At 38.4% G+C, this 21,564-nt stretch overlaps 2 protein-coding genes across 3 annotated transcripts; one reads left to right on the top strand and one right to left on the bottom strand.

The window, feature by feature from the left end:
* Positions 1–232: 232 nt before the first annotated feature.
* LOC136265706 (LHFPL tetraspan subfamily member 1 protein-like) lies at positions 233–2,727 on the bottom strand. Its single transcript, XM_066060608.1, has 2 exons — positions 2,220–2,727; positions 233–671 (listed from the first exon to the last, which is right to left on the bottom strand). The coding sequence occupies exons 1-2, from the start codon at positions 2,587–2,589 to the stop codon at positions 454–456; spliced, it is 588 nt and encodes a 195-aa protein (XP_065916680.1). The 5' UTR covers positions 2,590–2,727; the 3' UTR covers positions 233–453.
* A 4-nt stretch (positions 2,728–2,731) lies between these two features.
* Positions 2,732–21,552, top strand: LOC136265699 (E3 ubiquitin-protein ligase HACE1-like). 2 transcript variants are annotated; one of them, XM_066060597.1, is made up of 25 exons: positions 2,732–2,871; positions 4,274–4,418; positions 5,169–5,273; positions 5,385–5,460; positions 5,514–5,591; positions 5,878–5,931; positions 6,303–6,385; positions 6,456–6,552; positions 8,159–8,260; positions 9,033–9,139; positions 9,550–10,043; positions 10,369–10,842; positions 11,027–11,147; positions 11,471–11,551; positions 12,180–12,267; positions 12,751–12,859; positions 12,916–13,013; positions 13,429–13,666; positions 13,719–13,780; positions 14,272–14,406; positions 14,714–14,845; positions 15,158–15,265; positions 20,803–20,873; positions 20,928–21,038; positions 21,339–21,552. In XM_066060597.1, the coding sequence occupies exons 1-25, from the start codon at positions 2,808–2,810 to the stop codon at positions 21,439–21,441; spliced, it is 3,336 nt and encodes a 1,111-aa protein (XP_065916669.1). In that variant the 5' UTR covers positions 2,732–2,807; the 3' UTR covers positions 21,442–21,552. The 2 variants fall into 2 exon arrangements, with proteins under 2 accessions (XP_065916669.1, XP_065916670.1); XM_066060598.1 differs by lacking the exon at positions 5,169–5,273.
* Positions 21,553–21,564: the final 12 nt, after the last annotated feature.

Here is a 21,564-nt window from a genome sequence, read left to right as displayed (position 1 = left end):
AAATTTCAACACAACTGCCAACTATGCGACCAAGAGTTCATATTATATTTGTACAAATATTATGAACTCTTGATGTGACCAATGCCATTTGGGGTCCCCACTTTGTTCTGGATCAACAAAAGGTGGTGAAAATTCAACACTAAAATGTCATTGCCCTTACAGGATAGGTCATCGGGTATACAGGCTGTGCCTTTACCCGTTTTTAATCATAATCAATATATCTTATCATATGTACAACTTCTTGAAATTACTATAATCACATAAGTTTATACAGTACATACAAAACTTGTTACCTTAAGGTGTGTCTATAAGAATCAGTCATTCATTGTGTATTATGTTTTATAATGATTGAGTGAGTATACAAATACAATCTGACATACATTCAATTAGCTGCACTAAAAAAATTTTATAAGTTTTTTCTCTTTTCCCTCCTGATCACGATGACTACATGACCTATGGCAATTCATACTCGTCTTTGTGTTTCTTAGTACACCATGATATTGATGCAGCAACAGCTGCGATGACTGTTCCTCCGATAGTAAGAATGTACGCCCAGCCAATACGACAGTCTCCCAAATTATAAGAGCCTGAATCTGTTCCACAAAACTCCTGAACTTCTGGCTCGTCCCATCCAGCAGGGAATATTACAAGCGATACCACAAACAGCAACACTACAAGAAAAAGAAAATCATGTTAATTTAAATTAAACAAGCACATGTCATATCAGAGCCTAACTAGGTTACCTAGTTAACCATCAAGTCAATAGACCACATGCTATCATGATCATCCTAATTTAGGACAGTATGATACGACACATGTCATGTTACCACATGTGTGTGGTGAGATTAGCATATCCTATCCATCCATTAATTGGTCTGTTACCAAAACAGGGCATCAATGGTTGACATTAATAACCACAATCATGACAACATTAAACAAGTAAATAATAACCAGTTCACTTTCTTTTCCCATATACAGTGTAACCTGCATGTTAGTGTGCGCATATAGCTTTAGATGTTTCGATAGACACAGATAACATTTAATGTAGAAGATAGACTCACAGACAGAGAACAAGAGGACACAGTTTTCAACATGGAATAATTTAAGAACACTACAAGTGGGTGTTAAAGTGAGACTTAGTCACTGAAAGAACACAATTTAAAATAGACATTTTTGTAATACAAGTAGGGCTTCACACAGCATGAATGGTCTGAACTAATCTGGTTAATTCTGTCTGGTAGAATCTTTAACTAACATTACATGTTTTCTCACCTATTCAGTACCACAAGCTACATGTGTGATCAAAGCAGACCACCATTTTACAAGTTATTTCTAGCACTAGTGTATCAAGTCTAGTCAAAAGACTGTCTGGTCAGGTTGATCTATACCAATTATAGTTTGTAATGCTTTCACCATTCATGAATCCACAAAATATTAGCTCGAATATAAAAATTATACACAACAGTGACAAGTGGTAAAAACCTTTCTAGAAGCCATTTAAATGGGAAATTGTTCACATTGAATCAAAGATATGTTTGTCATTACACTTGCAAAACTTTTTTACAAACAGCCAATGAATTTCGTATGTTTGTCTGTAAACAAATTCTTGAGGCTTGATTTCTATCCTTAATCTGTTTGGACATAGCACAGAAGGCATACAGAGATGTAGGAAGAGGTAAGAGCCAGGAAAGATAGCGCTTCCGCAACACCCTGAATTTGATCAAATGGAGAAACAAGAAAAAGGGAGGGTTCTGGAATCTGTAAGGTGGGCAGGGTATCGATATGTACACACATACTTATAACTTAACATTTGAGCAGAAGAGTTAGGGGATTGTCCAACTATTTTAATTTTTACACTAACGTGATACATGTCCATTGAAATATTTGGTACCAAGTTACCATTCTAATTTCACACAATGTGTGATAGAAATGGTGCAGTGTTTCGCATGCCATACAACACAATTCCTTATAGGCAAGTAAGGAAGTACACCCACAGCTCAACCAGTTTATATCAATTAACAAAAACATAGAACTGCTGGACAGTTGAAACTCCTATGGAAGGAAGCCAATTTGTACCCAGTGGCTGTGTTTTGCTGCGTGCATGAGAAAGTAATCTACTTAGAAAATTAGATAAAACACAAGCAGTTTGGGTTAATAATCATTACAGTGTTTTGCATCTCTACAACACAAGACGAACACAAAAACAAAACGTCGCTTACCCGCCAAAACTTGAGAGCTGACAATGATGATACAGATAACAAGATTAAACAGTTTTCTAACACACAGTCCAAACAACGATGTGAGTGCCACTAGAATCAATAAACACGCGCCACATCCCAGCATGATCGTACACGCTTGCCATTCTGGTGAAAAGATGTCACCAAAGCTCAAATAACTGTCGCATCCAAGTGATATCTTGCCGTGTCCAATGCACACTCGATACGAGGACATAGCATTAACGTTGCCGTTCACTGCATCTCTTTCAATCCAGTTTGAAAAGTATATGCCAATGGAACAGGTTATCGCCGCGATCACTGAGAGAAATGTCCACACGAACGACGGCAAATTGTATGAAGTGAAACGACACATTTTCCAACCTATGTAGACTCTATTTACACTTCGTTTCAATAGAGAACGCTTGCCAGATGTCAACAAATATTAACACGAAGCCGTGGAATCTTCTTAAATTTGGTTGAAGAATACTTTATATCCGCGCTTGTTATTTAATCACGTGATTAATGCAGGGAAGCCCCCGTAGGAGGCGGAGCGATATGGTCTGAAAATACGATACATAGTGATAGAGGACAATGGACGTGGTACAGAGGATGAGAAAGGCCCTGAGAAGGGGTAGATCAGTCGAGTTGCCTCCTGGTAAGTGTGTACACACAAGCAAGCAGCCATGACGTATGTTTGTTATATTCTAATTAATGTACACCGTAGCTAAGTACCTCATCAATCTAATAATGTATTATTTCATGATGTAATCTGCTTGCTAATATACCACACATTATGGGAAGAATCTGCATTGTAAATATTTGTTTGAAGATCTTGTTGGCCTACATGTTTCAACGTGACTGCAACATGACTAAAACTGTGACTAATGATTGTCTGAAAATTGAGGCTTAATATGTGTCACTGCAATATATGTACCCACTTTGCACAGGACACTAACACAACCATTTTCCGTTGTAATTTATAATTACTCAGTACAGATCCTTGTGTATCCATGCATGTAACAGTTTACTATTACAGTCATGTATATCTAAGTAATGCCATGGAAGGATCTGGGCAATTGACTCTTTGGATATAAAAAATATATGCAACTGTTTAGAATTTAATGGTAATCACTAGTGTTATGTTGGCCCTTAATATAGACTTGTTATCCAAATGGATGTAACATGTGCTTCCTCTAAGAGGAGCCACTGTATACATACTGTTAAGTGTTGCCCATATATTATTATTCTTGACCGACTATGTAATGTGTGATAAACTCACTGTTCTAGTTTGCAAATAAATAAAGCCAAACTGTTATCCCATCACAATGCCAGAACTGTTACATGTAGTGATACTGGGGAGGTGTGCAGCAAGCAATGGCTTGGATTTCTACCATATGTAGGGCTCTATATATACCGTCATTCTTGGCAACTACAAATTTTAAAAAATGCTTACACTTTACTATTTTGGAAGACTACATCAACATACAGAATCCATATGAAACATACATTTCGTGGTCACCCCTGATATTAAACCACAGAATTATAGAATTTAGCAATTAAAATAATTGGTGGTCATCCCATTAAGTGTGACTACATAACCTGATCAAATTGTAGTAATGAATACAATAATTTTACCTACAACTCCCCCATTTTATTGGCTGTGTAGTGTATGTGATAAATACATTGTGAGAATTTGTGTTATATAATAGTGTATAGTGTGGGCTTCTATGGAACCTTAATGTCCAGTATTGTCTTGCACAAAGAATTTATGTGAAGTTGCTATTATAAGTTCAATGTAATCGTAGTAATTATTCACGCATGTTTATGTACGTACAGTAGTGTGCGTGCGTGCGTGCGTGCGTGCGTGTGTGTGTGTGTGCAATCATAATGTACATACAGTATACACATACACTATACACGTACATACGTACATACACTATATGCATGCGCACATGTACATACACGTGCAAACATGCACCTGTGCATGCAATGCATCGTGTGTATACATGCATATTGTTACTGGGAATAAATTCTTATGTACACATATTTACTTACAGATAACAGGGAGGCAGCATTCGTCCTACTACCGTATTGCTTACAGAACCAACATCGAGTTATAGCCGACCTGTTGAATGGCTCTAATTATGATGTCAATTATTGTGGTAGTAGGGACCAGAGGACACTTCTCCATCATTGCGCCAGGTGAGCTGACAGGTGGTCCATGGGTTGGTAGAGCACCTTAATAGGGTTCCCTGAAAATGTGAACACTTGATAATCTGGGCACCTGTCTCTGTGGCCTCATTCTAGCATGTGTCCAAAGGTGATATATTCCCTCATGTATTTGGTGGACGTTGTAAAGAACTGCATACACCAGTCTGTACTTGAGTTGTGTGTGGTAAAATATGCTCTCTGTCTTAAGTCTCACACATCGTCCCATCTACACAGTACATGTAGGGTTGGGTACTATAGGGCTAGTACATTCCAAGCAGAAGATGTAAATGAATTAGGCTTTTGTGATAAGTTGTCCAATTTATTAACTTAATGACTACATCTTGTCAAGCTCTAATAATGCCACTCTCTGTGTACAAAATTAATTCCTATCAAAATTTCAAACGTACGGTGCAGTGCTGATGGGCTCCTTAGATAGTATTGATGCATTATCAATTTTTTATTGTTGAATTCTATGCATCAGAGAGAGTTGGTCATACAGTAATGGGTGACCGACTTTCCAGTGACCTACATCACTATCCAGTTTCGGTGATTCCTTCCACTTTGGTGAGTTAGTGGCCAATTATGAAAATCAGTTCAATAATTAAAGTGGATGATTTTAGTATAAACATTGTGATGGTCTTATTAGATAGTGGTTTGGTCTGTATTAACAGGTACCTATTAGTAGTTTACTTACTGTAGAAGTGTGTCCAATGTTGAAGTATTGTACTGTAATTTACTTAGTGTGGGGGCATTTGAGACAGTAGTGTTGCTGCTGAAGAAGGGAGCTAATGTTGATTCTCAAGACAGAAATGGCATGAGTGCCCTGCACTTAGCTGCAAGAAATGGGTGTGTGTGTGTGTGTGTGTGTGTGTGTGTGTGTGTGTGTGTGTGTGTGTGTGTGTGTGTGTGTGTTTGTAGTATGTGTATGCAATAAGGTACTTGTTCTGTACTCTACAGACACAAGAAATGTGTACAGAAGCTGTTAGAGGCAGGCGCTGATATCAGACTTCATGACTACGACGGACAAACAGCTGTAAAGCATTTTATCCTTTCTATCACATAGTGTACCACATCCATATCCTGTAGCTACATTGGTTGGCTTATAATGGCCGTACAGAACTGATGGTGACTTTGTTACACCGAGGAGAATTTGTTGATGTAGAGGTGTGTTTGATGTGCATTTTACAGTACCTTCGTATACAAAGTAGACTATTATTATGTACACACACACACGTACATACACACTACACACACGCGCGTGTTCACACACATACGCACAAATTTGAAGATTTAATCATACCCTCAAACAACATAGAGTGATAATTTTACTAATAGGAATGTTGATAACCTATTGATCTCTTGTTACATGAATCACAATAATTCATCTTCATCAGTCTTCTCAGTGTTGTACATCATGTACCTTCAGTTTATGGCTGTCTTTATTCCACAGGATGTTCATGGACAAACAGCACTACATGTGTCATGTAGAAATGGACATGGCCAGGTAGGGGACATGCACAATACAATGGACTCCCATATACATGTATTTCTCTTCCAACACCCTGGGATCATGATGAAGTGTGAACATGCCCTGATTTCTGGAGTTGAAATGTACCTATATATGCAGTGAAACCTGTCTATTCTTGTTTTCCTTTATTCCAACTGTATTAAGCAGGTGGCTGTATTAGGCAGGTCTACACAAATGACACATTATTACAATGATGGTTAGTTTAGAAAGGTGACCCTAGTGACAAGTTTTACTATTCTAATACAAGTGGGATCATGGTTGATTTATTGTCTTCATTTCAGTGTACTGTATCCTTTTTGAGGAGTACACAGGTTCATTTTATATTACATGTGTACATCCATTCATAGACTGCTGTTGAGCTATTGGAACGCAATGCTGATATCAATAAACCTGATAGGCAGGGGAGGCGGGCATTGAATTTTGCTTGTCAGTAAGTTTTTGTTATCTTTCTTCTAAATAAGTTGATCTTGTGTCAATTTTCTGTTCGTCCTTACGCATAGGAATGGTCAGGTTGACTGTATAAAGATGTTGATAAGGAGAGGATCAAAATGTGAGGCAGATCACAGTGGCATATCTCCTATTGAACAGTGTGTAATGGTGAGAGTCACACACACACACACGCATGCAAGCACGCACACACACTCTTGTGTATATATCCAGACCCTATTTACAGCGCTTATTGATTGGACATTCTAAACGCCTGCCTCGAGCTCTGTGCAGAGAAATAGAGTCTGGCTATGTGAGACTACAAATGCTCTACTTTGAATTGAATACCATTTTTGTCACTGTATGGTTGTGTAGATTGTCCTGGTATTCTTTGCTGTAGGCATGAATGACTGCTTCACATACGTACATACCGGTAGTGTAGGATAGCAAGACATGTTCAAGTTACTTGTAGAATACATTCAGCTTCTAAACTATGTACCACACAAGAGACTTTATACCTGTAAATTTTAGGAACGTTGCATCCATAATAGAATAAGTACCTGATTCATGTGATATTCCTGTTTGTTAAATGGGTAATATATACATCCTGTATGGCTTATACATTGCTTCAGGTATACTCACATGTTGTATGTATATTCTGGGAATATGCAACTTAAGCTGTAATGTTTGGAATTCTGCAAGACATTAAACTATCATTTTTTTATATTCAAACTTTTATATACAGAGTTTATTGTTTATTTTTGGGGCAATATGCATGTGCTTAGATATATACTGCAATATTCCCCACATGTCTCTTACAGCAGCATGTGTGTTACTCCCATACTATGCAACGTCCCATGATCATTAGTACATGTATTCCCCATGTACATACCATCACAGGGGCATAGCCAGGATTTTCTGGAAGGGGGTTCGGATTTAAAGTGCACAAATATCTTTAGGGGGAGCCTGGGTACTTCCCCTGAACCACGTTTGAACAAAAATAATGCATACAGAAAATGTGCCCTTGGAAAGGTGCTGTTTGTGCATCTAACTAGCTAAAACCTACACACTGCTGTTTATGCAGCTTATAGAAACTATAAACCTATTGTAATACTAACTATTAAATCTATAATTTACTGATAGCCAACTTCAATGAACTTCTTAGTGGATGGGAGCCCTCCACATTTGAATTTCTTATAGTTGGCAATACTTTCTTCCGGGTGTACATCAGTCCTCCTGTTGACTTGGCTTGTACTCCAATATATTCGACACATCATGTGCCCACAACGTGTGACAAATAAATGAAACATTCATCATACAAATATTGTGCTAACCTACACACATATAACACGACCACTTAAGTTTATCGCAGCTGCTACCTTGTAATATGTCTCAACCAACTGAACCAACAGTCCTTCACCATTTTCACTGTGACTCACGTGTGCAATTGATCACATGATGGAGCTCATTGATAATTAAATTATTTTAGCATTTATTGCCATTTAAAATAATGCCATGTGACACTCAAAAGTATGCGCCAGTGTGCAAGTAGCTGCGTGAGAGCTCAGGGATGTAATATTTGGTGTGATTTTCAATTTTTAAAAATTCTGCTTCTGAAAGAGGGTTCATCCGAATCCCCCTGGCTACGCCCTTGCATCATTATAGAGGGTAACAGAATCTTGGCAATGGCACTATGTACTGTTTTACATAGGATGTACACTACACGTAAATACATACTACACACACTACACACATCATTTAGAATTCTACATTTCAGAATAGTTATCAAGAGTGTGCTGAGCTAATCCTGAGACAGTTCCCTACAGAGCTGGACTGTTTGATAAATCTATCTTGTGGTCAGAAGATTAGTGAAGACATAGTAAGTATCTCACACTAGTGCAGCCATTACAAGTGCTATGTACAGTACATACCTACATGCATTATGGGAGCCTCTGTTGACTACATTGATCACTGCTGTTGGGTGACTTAGTTATGGGCACTTAGCTTACATGCTTGATTTGTTTGGTTTTAAAAGAAGCCCATGGCAATGTTTTCCTGTGTTTATAACTGAGCAATTTAGTGTGGTTAACTTCAGCATCCCATTGAATGGATGGCAATCACAAACATTGTACCCCTTTATCAGTTATATGTATGTGTATCATTTGATGCATATCTCTGCGTGTACAGTTTGCATATGTATGTTGTGTGGGTGTGCATGTGTGGGTGTAACTTGCCAACGGCCTTTTATGAGAGTACTACGGTAGACACAAGTATGTAACCACGTACCTGCTTTCAACATGGATGACGATGATTGATTGTTAAATTCTTCAGGATAAGGCATCATTGGATGGCTTCCTTCCACGTCCAAGCATGTGTAAGCCCTATGGTACATATTTGAGCATGCACACTTTGCGCTTTATGACTTGTTGGACCTGTGAGGAGCTACGCGTATACGTACATACGTACGTACACATGTGTACCACCACAGATGTTTATCAGGACCAAAATATCACGGCCTGGTGTCATGAAGTATGTTTTACTTATCTGTGTGTTGGGACCTAGCCACTTTAATATAATGGCAGAGGTAGCTGTTATGTTAACTTTCACTGTACATAGTTTAAAGCAATAACTTATTCATCTGACCACTACAGATCATCATGACACTACAACACTTATGTGCTAATGACCAACTATTACACAGTACTATATTGAGTAGACTGGCCAAGCAGGCCAGCACCACCGGATTGGAATTGTTAAGGTATGTACAGGGTACAGGCTTGTTTCTAGATTTCTGGCGTGCTTTGTACTTATTTACGGTACATGTAGTCCCTATAAAGTTGTTAATAGTAATTTGTTTAGGATGTGTTTTGAAGACAGTTATTTAGCAGTTAAGATGTTGATAAATCTGATAATATTTTATTTGTTGAAACAATGTTATTGCAATTTGTACTTGGGAATTAAAGTGATTGTGCTATAATGTGTCACTTCCTTATAAGTTGATCACTGGTGTGAAATTTAAAACCTCAATCACTATACCTTTTGTGGTGTGAGTATATAATGTATCAGCTGATGTATATGGTATTGTATAATGTACGTAACTGTTTAGCTATACCAAGCATATGTACCTACGGGGGTCATGTAGATATATGGGCTTTTATTTTTATACAGTTCTTCTAGTGATTACGATAATTGGAGTACACAGTTTCTGAGGATGGTGCGTATATTGTGTGCCCTCGATCAAGTCCCTGTGACACCAGTGTCACCTCGGGAGCAACACAGACCAACATCACCACGGAGACGCAGATGGAACTCATTCCTAAGCTCAGGTACAAGAGACACTGCTATTGTAGCCCCATCAGCATCAACTGAATCTCAGCCTCCCCGCCGACACAGCTTTGATGAGCTATCAACAGACTTTGAATTAGCAGGGAAAGAATCCCCAAAGCCTGGTGACATTTCTAGCTCTCCTTTCTTCTTGCTTGAAGCAGTGTGGAACTCACTGTATTCATGGTATGACTTGTTAGAAGTAGAAGTGCAGAGACTGCCTGAGGCTGGTAGTAACACTGCTGCTACAGCAGGGACTAATCATCAAGTGCCTGATTTGTCTGTGAAAGATGTGAGTACAGAGCCACCACAAGATGTTACGCCGACTGCACCTCCAGGTGGGTTGAAATGTTAGCCTGTGTAATTGCCTGTGACACACACTCATGCACGTACGTGTACACACACACGCACACACACACACACACACACACACACACACACACACACACACACACACACACACACACACACACACACACACACATGTAGACGCACTTACAGATATTCATGTGTTTTGGTTGGTGTTCGTTTGTTGATGTAAACTATATTCATGTCATGGTGTCAAGTTGCAAAATCGATTTAAACTGATTTACCAGTAATCACATACATTCATTAAGTTTGTGGGATTTAATCATTAATGATGAATATCGATGTGTGGTTTAGGTCCACTGAGGAGTCTAAGTGTTGAGTCCAGTGAGGGAAGTTCTGACATTGCAGCAGCAATAATACAAGGTGCCCCTGTGTCAAGAAGAACAGCATTTCTGCGTGGAACGCCACAGAGGGCTTTCAGCCTTGAGGAGCTCCCTGTACCAAAAGACTCAAGAAAGCGTCACAGCCTTAATTTAGAAAATGCCAACATAGCTGTTTCCCCTGGAACTGAGCAGATTTCTTTGCAGTCATCAGGAGGAGGGGCTGATTTGCAGCAGACAGGGGGCAGGACTCTAGTTGGAGATCAACAGTTATCATGTAATAGTCCGATTGAGGAGGGAAATGAGGACGGACATGAATTGACCCCTCCAATGGATCATGTGGACATGTCTACACCCACTTTGGAGGCAGCCACAGCCTCAATAAACATGACTACAACCTCTTTAGACATGGCATTGCCATCTTTGGATGCAGCATCTTCAACTAATGGTATATTTCACCATTTTTTTGTTGCAATAAAAACACTAAAGTTTTGTAAGCTTCAGGAAGTTATACATAAGAGTTATGTCCAGATAAATTTTAATCAACACCATAGCAACTGATACGTAGTTTGTATGTATTAAATGAAGCTACTGTATCTTGTGTACTATAATGGTGTGTATTGTTGTTTCAGCTAGTGAAAGTAGTGAACTGTTGTTGACTTCTCGTGGTGACTTTGTGTCTGACTTTGCTGATCGGTTGTGTGCGATCACTCATGGTTACGCTCTGTGTTGTAAAGCCTTGCACAGGAAGAGGTATGTACGTGCGTGTGTGCACTGTACGTAGTACATACAGTGTACACAGTAGTGCTCATAGCGAAGTGATATGACAAAATCCCATAACACAACAATTTAGTTCAACAGGTTTCCTACTGTTCTCTTATTACTAATTGTAATCCAATCCAGGTAGTTTTAATTGATCAATGTAGGTGTGCCCGTGGTTGAATGGCTGTAGTGCCAGAAAGTATTCCAGTTGGAATGTAGAACACAACAAAACAGAAAGCCCTTATTACCAATCATAACCATGCAATTAAAATTGAAAACATTTACAACTTAATGTGATGTGACATATGTTATAGTGAGACCACACTTGAGGTGTATCCACCATTTGAGGACTTCATTGACAAGTATGAGAAAGTGTTGAGGGTGCTTCTTGCCAGGTAAGAGTGTAACAGTGTCAGGTACACATGTGTGACTGAGCAACCCCCCATATAAGTTGTGTGTATAGTACATACAGGCATGTTTGATTAATTTTTAATTCCTAAAAAGTTGTGTGGGAACTTTGGTTTGGGCTTGTACAGTGACCTTGAATAGTTTCTGTGTGTTAAAAATGTTATCTGTGTTCTGGTTATGGTGTGTACAGTAGTTACATGTGTGGGAATTGAGGTTTTACATATATTTCAGTTTCCTTGTCATCTATCTTACATCATGGTTAGTCACCCACCCAACCCTGTCCTACCCAGTAACCCTAAAAGGTATACATATTGGCTTGCTACTACTGCACACCTCATGTTGTAGTTGTATACTGTGGCAAGTAGTTGCTTAGTACAGAACACTGTATGTGTACCTATGTTTGGGCTGAAAGGTGACAGAAAGATCGATTGCATGACATGCAGAGTACCGATTTTAGATTTGTTATTTTATGTATCACATATACATGTAGTTTGCACTTGCGTGCTCTTCTCATTTCAAAATAATGCGTCGCATGTGTGCCTCTGCTAGCGGTTAAAATAGTTTTTTTCAATATTAAACCTACAGTACATACATATCTCATTGTTTTTACTACAGAAACCCACTACTGATTTTTGAGCACTTTCACTTCCTTCTTGAGTATCCATCACTACTAAAAAGGTTCATGCACATTGTCCGTGAGCAGGTAAGAGATTTTATCATGGTATGTACGTATATTTTTGCATACATAGCTGCGTACAGTATGTGTTGATGTGTATGCTATGTGCTTTGCTGCTTCATTGTGTACACACACACACACACACACACACACGCACACGCACACACACACACACACACACCAAGCAGACAGACATGAACACAACCGTACATGTGCACTCATGCACAGCTAGAATTGTTTATCATACGTACATGTACTGAAGACTGCTTTACACTTACTACTGTTGTGTCTAGATAATTAACATGAACTAGGCATCCACACATCACTACCATATACTGTCCTTTACTGATACTTATATAGACTAAATATGTGGTTTCCACGAACTGGTTTTCAATCTGGTAGGGTGTGTTGATTATGAAATACTCGTGGTATCAATTTCCTCTACTATTGTCACTTAATCACATAAGAATTCACATATTTGCCTGTCGGGTATATGGTTTTATTCTGTAGCCTTTTGATCTGCGCAAGAAATGGTTTTATGATAACCTTTACAAGGATAAGAGACCAAGCAATGAGATTAACATGTTTCAGGATGCACAGGTCATGATGGTTGATAGAGGTAGGTGTGTTTTGCTAGGTAATCTGTGTGTGATTGTGGTGGGTTTTTGTTGTCAGGAAATATATTTTCGTCATCTTGTTCCAAAATTATGGAAGCTGATCCCAATAATCTGAAGGAAAATTTACCTGTACGGTTTCTAGGAGAAGCTGGCGTGGTATGTACATAAATATACGTTTGTTTGTGTGCACATACAGTACAGCCCATGTACACTACAGGCTGTGTGTGTGTGTGTGTGTGTGTGTGTGTGTGTGTGTGTGTGTGTGTGTGTGTGTGTGTGTGTGTGTGTGTGTGTGTGTGTGTGTGTGTGTGTGTGTGTGTGTGTGTGTGTTATGTGGGTGACATTTCTAACATGTTTTGTACAGAAACTTACAGTAGCAACTCCTTGGTAATCTGACAATGTTGGCTTGAATGTCCAATACATATTTTGAAGACGGCTGTGACTAGAGTAGTTTCTGATGCAGGCAGCGACCTGCTTTACAGTGTGTATATACTGTACTGTGTATATGTATGGTATCTGTGTACTCCAGTGTATTGTCTTGTTTGTCACTGCACATTAATGCTTCTTTTAGGGCACCGGTGTACTCAGAGAATGGTTTGACCAGTTATCAGCTGAAGTGCTCAACCCCAACTATGCACTATTCATCCAGTCGGCTGATGGAGCTACTTTTCAGCCCAACAGCAACTCGGACATCAATCCTGACCACCTCAGCTACTTCAATTTCAGTGGTCGAATGATGGCATTAGCTATATACCACCAACACCTTCTGAGTGTATACTTCACTAGGTCATTCTACAAGCACATTCTGGGTCAGTAGGTTTTGTACATGTATGAATTTTGTGTGTACGTACATTTGTGTAGGTATTCCTGTGAGTTATAGAGACGTGGAAAGTATTGATCCAGAATTTGCCAAGAATCTACAGGTGAATTGTGGTATGTGTACAGTATACAGTTTTTATTTTGCAAATGTGTAGTAAATGTGTACCGTATTGTCTCGAATTACGGCCTGGGCATTTATTTCTTTCAAGCAACTTTTTACCCTGGCTACTAAACGAGACCGGTGACTATACGAGACCGGCATTTATATACCTGATCAGCATTCACAAATCAACTTCATACCTTGGTGTTGTACTCTCCTGGACTCTCCTTGATGTTCCCTCAGCATATTTTACAGATTCAAGCTTAAAAGGAACTCTATAAAACATTCTTCACTTCATCGTTTATAACACCACCCAGAATTATTAAAAATAATGACTGCACTAGACGTTTAATTGAGACCCAGCGTTTATTTTTGTTATGATGCTGTATACCCTGGCGACTAAACGGGACCAGGCATTTATACGAGACCAGCCGTAATTTGAGGCAATACGGTGTGTAGTAACATATGCAGAGTTGTTACTGGTCTAATTCATAGTGGACTTTGGATCATGAAATTGATGATCTTGATTTGGACTTGACATTTGCTGTGGAAACGGACGTATTTGGTGCTGCAACAGAGATGGAATTGCTTGAAGGAGGGAAGAGCATCACTGTGTCTGACAATAATAAGGTGAAGTACTGTAAATGTGATATTACTAGTGCACACTACACCACAACACATATAAAGCTGTCAAACCACTTACACCCAAAAAGGCATTGTTTGATTTACGATTTGTAATGTGCCTAAGTGCGCTATATGATAAAAGAAGTGTTACATATGTGCATTTGCTGTAGTTGCCGATTAGTTTGTACTTATAGTTTATGCAAATTGGCCACCTCTTAAGTCTGTGTGAAAATATGAAACAACTGGGATGGGAAATACTGTGTAATGTGTGTTGAAGAGCTTGCTGAGTTGCTATGTTTGTTCTACACTGTAGTTCCAATATGTTCAGTTAGTGGCAGAGATGAAGTTAACAGCAGCCATTCAGGCACAGATCCAACACTTCTTGGAAGGGTTCTATGGCATCATTCCTCACTCCCTTATTGCACTGTTCAATGAGTATGAACTGGTTAGTACTATATGTGCTGCGAATGTGTCAAGTGTTGTGCTGTGGCATACCTACCATTGAGGTAGCTGTATTTGGAAACTGAGTTTAAATGAAGAGGGTTTAATACATAACGTATACATGTATGTATCAGGAGCACATCGAATCCTATGCACTTGTCCATAGGATTTGATGTGCTCCTGTACATATATAGTAAGATACTCTAATAAAGCAGTCAGAAATTCTAGATCAGTCCCCTACTCTAATAGAGCAGTCAGTTAAGTGCCTTTCCCCTCATATTTGTATATTATTATGAAATCTGTATGTTTTCTTCAGGAGCTGTTGATGTCTGGTCTACCAGAGATTGATCCTGATGATTGGGAAGCTAACGCTGAGTACAGTGGAGGTGATGGCGGCTATACTGAAGACCATCCTGTCATTAAGGTATGTTGACTTTTAGTCTGATTAAAAATACATTGTGTTTGAAGATTATATAGTTGCTACATCACCACTATGTACTTATACCATACAACTTCCATTATATACAGCAGGGATTTTTCTAGGGGGGGGGGGGGGGGGGGCAAAGGGGCATTTTGCCCCTCCTGAAAATGATTTTGCCCCCCCCCCGAACTCTGCTTCAACCAGCCTGAGTAAACAGGTGATTTAGCCTAATTTAAGTTCTGCCCCCCCTCAATTTCTGAAAAACTCGGATTGCCCCCCCCCCCTGAATTTATTTTCTAGAAAAATCCCTGATATACAGTATGGGTCATTCCATACCAAATCAACAAAAAAAATCCGGACCCCTTTTGATTTTCATGAAATTTGGCACAAATGTGGACCCTATCAAGAAACTTTCTTACACAAAAATTAGGCTCATTTCATTGATCTCCCTTTAAGTTATGACCACTCAAAGTTTCTGCTGAAAATTTTATTTTGCTTACATGTCTTCAATAAAATGGCCATAACTTTGTGTGTGATTGACATAGAAACTTCTGGTTTAGATTTTTGAAATCCTTATTAAATTCTCTTTCAGGTGATATATAATGTTTTATAATTGCTCAAAGGAAAAGGTCATACCACAAACATGTAGCTTTTTCCTTTGATCTTAATTTCCAAAATATATATTATTTAATTAAATTTATTTTTGGTTTACATGTTGCTCTAATACCTATCATTCACCACTGTGAGTTTAAAGTTGGGACAGTAGATCATGAGTTATAAGTGTTAATGTGTAGCCTTGTAATCACTGCTGTTTGTATGGTATTTTTAGTGTAATTTCCAATACCAGTTGCAAGTAACCTTATATTAGTATGTCAAAATCATTTTATGCATTAAAATAAAATAGTTAGGGTTTGTATTGACAAGGGCTCACTACACTGAAACCATACTAACAGAGCCACTTTTAAAGCTAAGAAGGTCGGAGCAATAATAAGGCTGCCTAATAAAGGAATCACTGATTATGTTTTTGCTGTAAGTTCAGTGCCCTATAAAATAGAGGTGGCCACTATAACAAGGTGGTCTTATTATAGAGGTAGCTATATTTATAAAGGATTTACTGTACAACTAATGATATTCCAATCTATTCTTTCAATTTTACTTACTATATAATAATAATATTCGTCCACAGATTATGATAATACTGTAGTTTCCAATCTTATACGTGTGTATAGTGGATGCAAACGACACAGTTATTCATACTTATGTACATGTAAAGTGGAATCGAAATGCCATGTCTTAGTGATATCCAAAGCTTCTTGGCCTTAATACCTAGACAGCTGCTTCATATAGTTGCATTATAGTAGAAATATTCTATTTTAAGTTGGCCGTTATAAAAAGGTGGCCTTTAAGGTAGCTACTAAGATACCGTATTTGACCTGTTAACAGCCGCAGCTCACATAATAGTTGCCCCCGGATAGTAGCTGCAGCACAACCTTGAATTACTGTCATAAGAGCCGCCCTCGGATAAGAACCATGGTTTGTATCTGAATATGCCGATACAAGTGTTGATGACACACATTTGAATGAGAAACTAAGCAAAGGGTTGTTTTAAGCCTGGAAATAGCATTTCCGAGAGGAGCCAAGTGGATTAACAGTGTTAAAGGATGGTTACACAAGGCCAGCCATTTGAAAATCCATATAAATTCCACAGCTACTGCCACACAAGCACATAGTAGCCACCTTCGCATAGTACCTGCATCATTTTCCTTGCTGAAAGTTATAGTACCCACGGCTATTAACCAATAAAATACGGTATGTTACACTGTATATCACTTTTGAATCATACTTTGAAAGGGAAAGTCTACTACTGACCACTTAAAGGCCACCTTTATATGTTTGTACCTATAAACAATGCCTTTGCTGGAAAAATGTACACTTCTAAAACCACTATATGTTGTCTTACTCGTCAAAATTTGATGGAATTGAGTGGAAAGTAGCCACCTGTATAGAAAGGCCACCACTCCATAAGGGCCAATTTTAAATTATTGTTGTTATACAGTTATGCAAATGTATTAAGCAGCTACCTGCATATTAAGGCCCAGAAATTTTGGCACTAGGGTAACTGGCTTAAACTCCATACATCAACTGTATCATGATAAAAATCGCAATGTAGCTCATAATTTGATTCTATAATTGAGAATCATAGAATCATATAAATGTTCCATAGAATTTACATTGTACAAAGGTTCACTACAGCAATTGCACACTGATACATATCTATAGCTTTAAGTGAAATACATCAACAATCGATTAAAGAAAGGGTCAAGGCAAGTAACTTCAGAATTAAACCAGAGCATTATAGTAAAGGTTGAGACTGAAAGTGGTGCATATTGCATGACGGTCTCTACAATCATTCACATGTAACTTTGACATGCAATGAAATCTGATACATTGATATCAGTACACAATTGAATTTTTGAAGGTGTACATTGAACAGACTTTCATACCTGTGTTAAGAACAAAGAATGCAGCTACATAATATTATGTTTTGTTTGTAAGTGTTTCAAATTTTGGAACTTTCTTAGTGATCACCTGTAATGACAGGCCACCTTTCTATTAAGAGCCAACTTTAAATTGTTCTAGTAAGACATTTATACACATCAAACTATATAAATAGCCACCCGAATATTAAGGCCAAAAAAATTTGCCCTGACTGGCTTAGACAGTTTCCACTATAGATATACATTTGTTTATCAAAATATGTCACAGTACTTGCATATCAACAATCAGCATTAAATACTAACAGTAGCAGTTACTGTAGCTAGTGAAAATGTCATCAAGTTCAATATTTCACTACTATAGCTTTTATTGGGTTTTCTTACACAACATAAACAAATTAACAAACCAACAATGTATAAAATGATTGTGACATAGTATTATATAAAGTTACTTGCAATTGGTATCGCATCTTTGCATACTTGAACCATACAAACAGCAGTAATTACAAGGCTACACATTAACACTTATAACTCATGATCTACTATTGGTCCCAACTATAAACTCACAGTGATGAATGATAGGTATTAGAGCAACATGTAAACCAAAATTAAATTTAATTAAAGAATATGTATTTTTGAAAATTAAGATCAAAGGGAAAAGCTACATTTTTGTGGTTTGACTTTTTCCTTTGAGCAATTATAAAACATTATATATTACCTGAAAGAGAATTTAATAAGGAGTTCAAAAATCTACACCAGAAGTTTCTACGTGAATCACAAGCAAAGTTATGGACATTGTATTGAAGACATGTAAGCAAAATAAAATTTCAGCAGAAACTTTGAGCAGTCCTAACTTAAAGGGAGACCAATGAAATGAGCCAAATTTTGGTGCGAGAAAGTTTCTTGAAAGGGTTCATGTTTGTGCCAAATTTCATGAAAATCAAAAGGGGTCCAAATTTTTTTTTTGTTGACTTGGTATGGAATGACCCGTATATAATATTCAGTAAGTCAACTGTACACTGTACCATAAACTTTAATCATACATGGTACATAAATGGACATTGTACACTTGTGCTAGACACCTGTTTGTTGAGCGCATCTAGTTGAGATCACTCATGCTACATAGAATGGAATTACAAGCTCCAAAACATACCAGAACTGTTGCAGTACAATCCATGCCTCATCAGCACGTAACAAATACTGCCACCTGTAATAATGATAGCTGCACATAACTCAACATTTTCTCGTGTGAAGCAAAAGGTTTTACTTACTGTTTTGTAGTATCCAAGTCATTCGAAAAGCGTGGTGGCCAATGGCCATGAGTAACAATCTCAGTTTCAGTTCCTAGCTGTTATTTATATATAAGCATATGTGACCGGATTTCACATAACAAGGCTTCCACACACACAAAATCAAACTTACGATTTTACCAGAAATGGATTGCTGGTCTAATACACTATCATATTTCACACTGTATTTCCTTCAGCACTGACAAGTCTGGTTTCTGTAGCAGCTTTCTTCCGACCCTGTCAAAGCCACGAGTGTGAGATTGGCACCATTAAATGGCCATGGCTCTGTGATAATGGTGTGTAGTGAGCTGGGACTTCACAGAGAGCTCGCCAATAGTGTTCTCAGTCAATTTGGAGTAATCTGAGTGCCATGGAGGGCCATGGAGAGCCCAAACTTGGCCTCTGGATTCCAATCGTCTTCTTACTTCATTTTATACCCGTATATTAAGACCACCGTCCACCCCCACCCTCCCACCCTATTAGTACCGCCTGTGATATTATTACCCGCTCGAAAAAAGCTGCTCAAAACAGGGCAAATTTTGGGTATCAGAAATGTATACACCCACTCAGTGATAGCTAGTGAACAGATGAACAATTGGTGCAAATTTTGTTTGCACAGCTGTAGGCACTGGGAAGTTATTACACAATGATTCCTTAAAATCGCCATATCTCCTAACAAAGCTTTGTGCGTCGAAGCCTTGTTTTGTCAAATTCAGTCACACATGAATGCATTATAGCCCATATAAAGTGTAACTTACCAATTGACGCTTGAAAACAGGGCCACACTTTAATACCAACCCATGGAACACAGGGAATAGCAAGAGGCAGCCTAACAAGCAATCTGCACTGTTGTTAGATCACGTGATCTCACGTGATGCCTCTCATAATATTAAATGTGACCGGATTTCACATAACAAGGCTTCCACACACACAAAATCAAACTTACGATTTTACCAGAAATGGATTGCTGGTCTAATACACTATCATATTTCACACTGTATTTCCTTCAGCACTGACAAGTCTGGTTTCTGTAGCAGCTTTCTTCCGACCCTGTCAAAGCCACGAGTGTGAGATTGGCACCATTAAATGGCCATGGCTCTGTGATAATGGTGTGTAGTGAGCTGGGACTTCACAGAGAGCTCGCCAATAGTGTTCTCAGTCAATTTGGAGTAATCTGAGTGCCATGGAGGGCCATGGAGAGCCCAAACTTGGCCTCTGGATTCCAATCGTCTTCTTACTTCATTTTATACCCGTATATTAAGACCACCGTCCACCCCCACCCTCCCACCCTATTAGTACCGCCTGTGATATTATTACCCGCTCGAAAAAAGCTGCTCAAAACAGGGCAAATTTTGGGTATCAGAAATGTATACACCCACTCAGTGATAGCTAGTGAACAGATGAACAATTGGTGCAAATTTTGTTTGCACAGCTGTAGGCACTGGGAAGTTATTACACAATGATTCCTTAAAATCGCCATATCTCCTAACAAAGCTTTGTGCGTCGAAGCCTTGTTTTGTCAAATTCAGTCACATATGTACTAAATAAGTATAATCATAAATAATTTCTCCAAAAATAATAAGTGCACATGCCTAATAATCAGAGTCAATGGTATATGTCACTAATAAAATAGTATTGTCATGAAGTTATCGGCCTACTTAAAATGGCCATTTAAAGTGGTGTTGTTGATCAGTTTTTCATTGTGTGACAAGTTAGTGTAATGTGTATGTTCTATTAGAGTGTTTGTTTGTTTTAGTGGTTTTGGGAGTTGGTACATGAGTACAGTCAAAAAGACCGTGCCCTGCTATTGCAGTTTGTAACTGGAAGGTGAGCCCCACCCACTTTCTGCAATACTAAAATCTGATTGGTTGCTTCAAACAGCTCTAGAGTACCAATGGGAGGCTTCACTAATTTGGTGGGTGCAAGTGGTCAACAGAAGTTCACTATCACCAGAGAGCAAAACCCTGATCGCCTTCCTACAGCTAGTACATGGTAAGCACTGGAAACCCATACCAAGCTTTACTGTGGAAAACACATAGCTCGCATAGAGCTACATACTATACAGTACTATCTGGAATCTTCTCCTGACTCCTGTGCCCGTATAAGCTTTCTTTTAGTTTTTTTCTTTAATCTAGGTGGTAAGCTTACAACTAGGTGTAGGGAAAATGTCCCTCGCTTCCTTTAAAGTGGGATGTGGGGTTTTCTTTTGCAACTTTTAAGTAAATAAATCACTGGCTAACTCCCCATGAATGCGTATTTCACTCGATATAAATTCTATTTTTTATCCTATAGTTTTAATCTTCTCAAATTGCCCGAGTACAGGAGCAAACAGATGATCGCTGACAGACTGAGTGTTGCTATCCACTGTGGTAGTCAAGGATTTGAATTTGCATGATCTCATTTATCAATTTTACGACAGAAATCTTATATAAATTAATTTTGAGATTATTTGTATGTATAACATTGTATATTTATTTAATAATTTTAATTGTGATTTAAACCATAAGGATAATCTGTA

This window comes from Dysidea avara, chromosome 9 (assembly GCF_963678975.1).
Source record: "Dysidea avara chromosome 9, odDysAvar1.4, whole genome shotgun sequence".
Taxonomy (NCBI): domain Eukaryota; kingdom Metazoa; phylum Porifera; class Demospongiae; order Dictyoceratida; family Dysideidae; genus Dysidea; species Dysidea avara.
Note: the sequence above shows the minus strand (reverse complement) of the source record. Positions and strands in the feature narration are given on the sequence as shown.

Bases quoted from the DNA above. Each gene is read 5' to 3' on its own strand.
- LOC136265706 (XM_066060608.1), bottom strand. From the start codon at position 2,589: ATGTGTCGTTTCACTTCATACAATTTGCCGTCGTTCGTGTGGACATTT. The intron at 672-2,219 runs GTAAGCGACGTT...TTTTTCTTGTAG, and splicing joins CAGCTCTCAAGTTTTGGCGG to TGTTGCTGTTTGTGGTATCG.
- LOC136265699 (XM_066060597.1), top strand. From the start codon at position 2,808: ATGGACGTGGTACAGAGGATGAGAAAGGCCCTGAGAAGGGGTAGATCA. The intron at 5,932-6,302 runs GTAGGGGACATG...ATCCATTCATAG, and splicing joins GTAGAAATGGACATGGCCAG to ACTGCTGTTGAGCTATTGGA. The intron at 11,148-11,470 runs GTATGTACGTGC...CATATGTTATAG, and splicing joins AAAGCCTTGCACAGGAAGAG to TGAGACCACACTTGAGGTGT.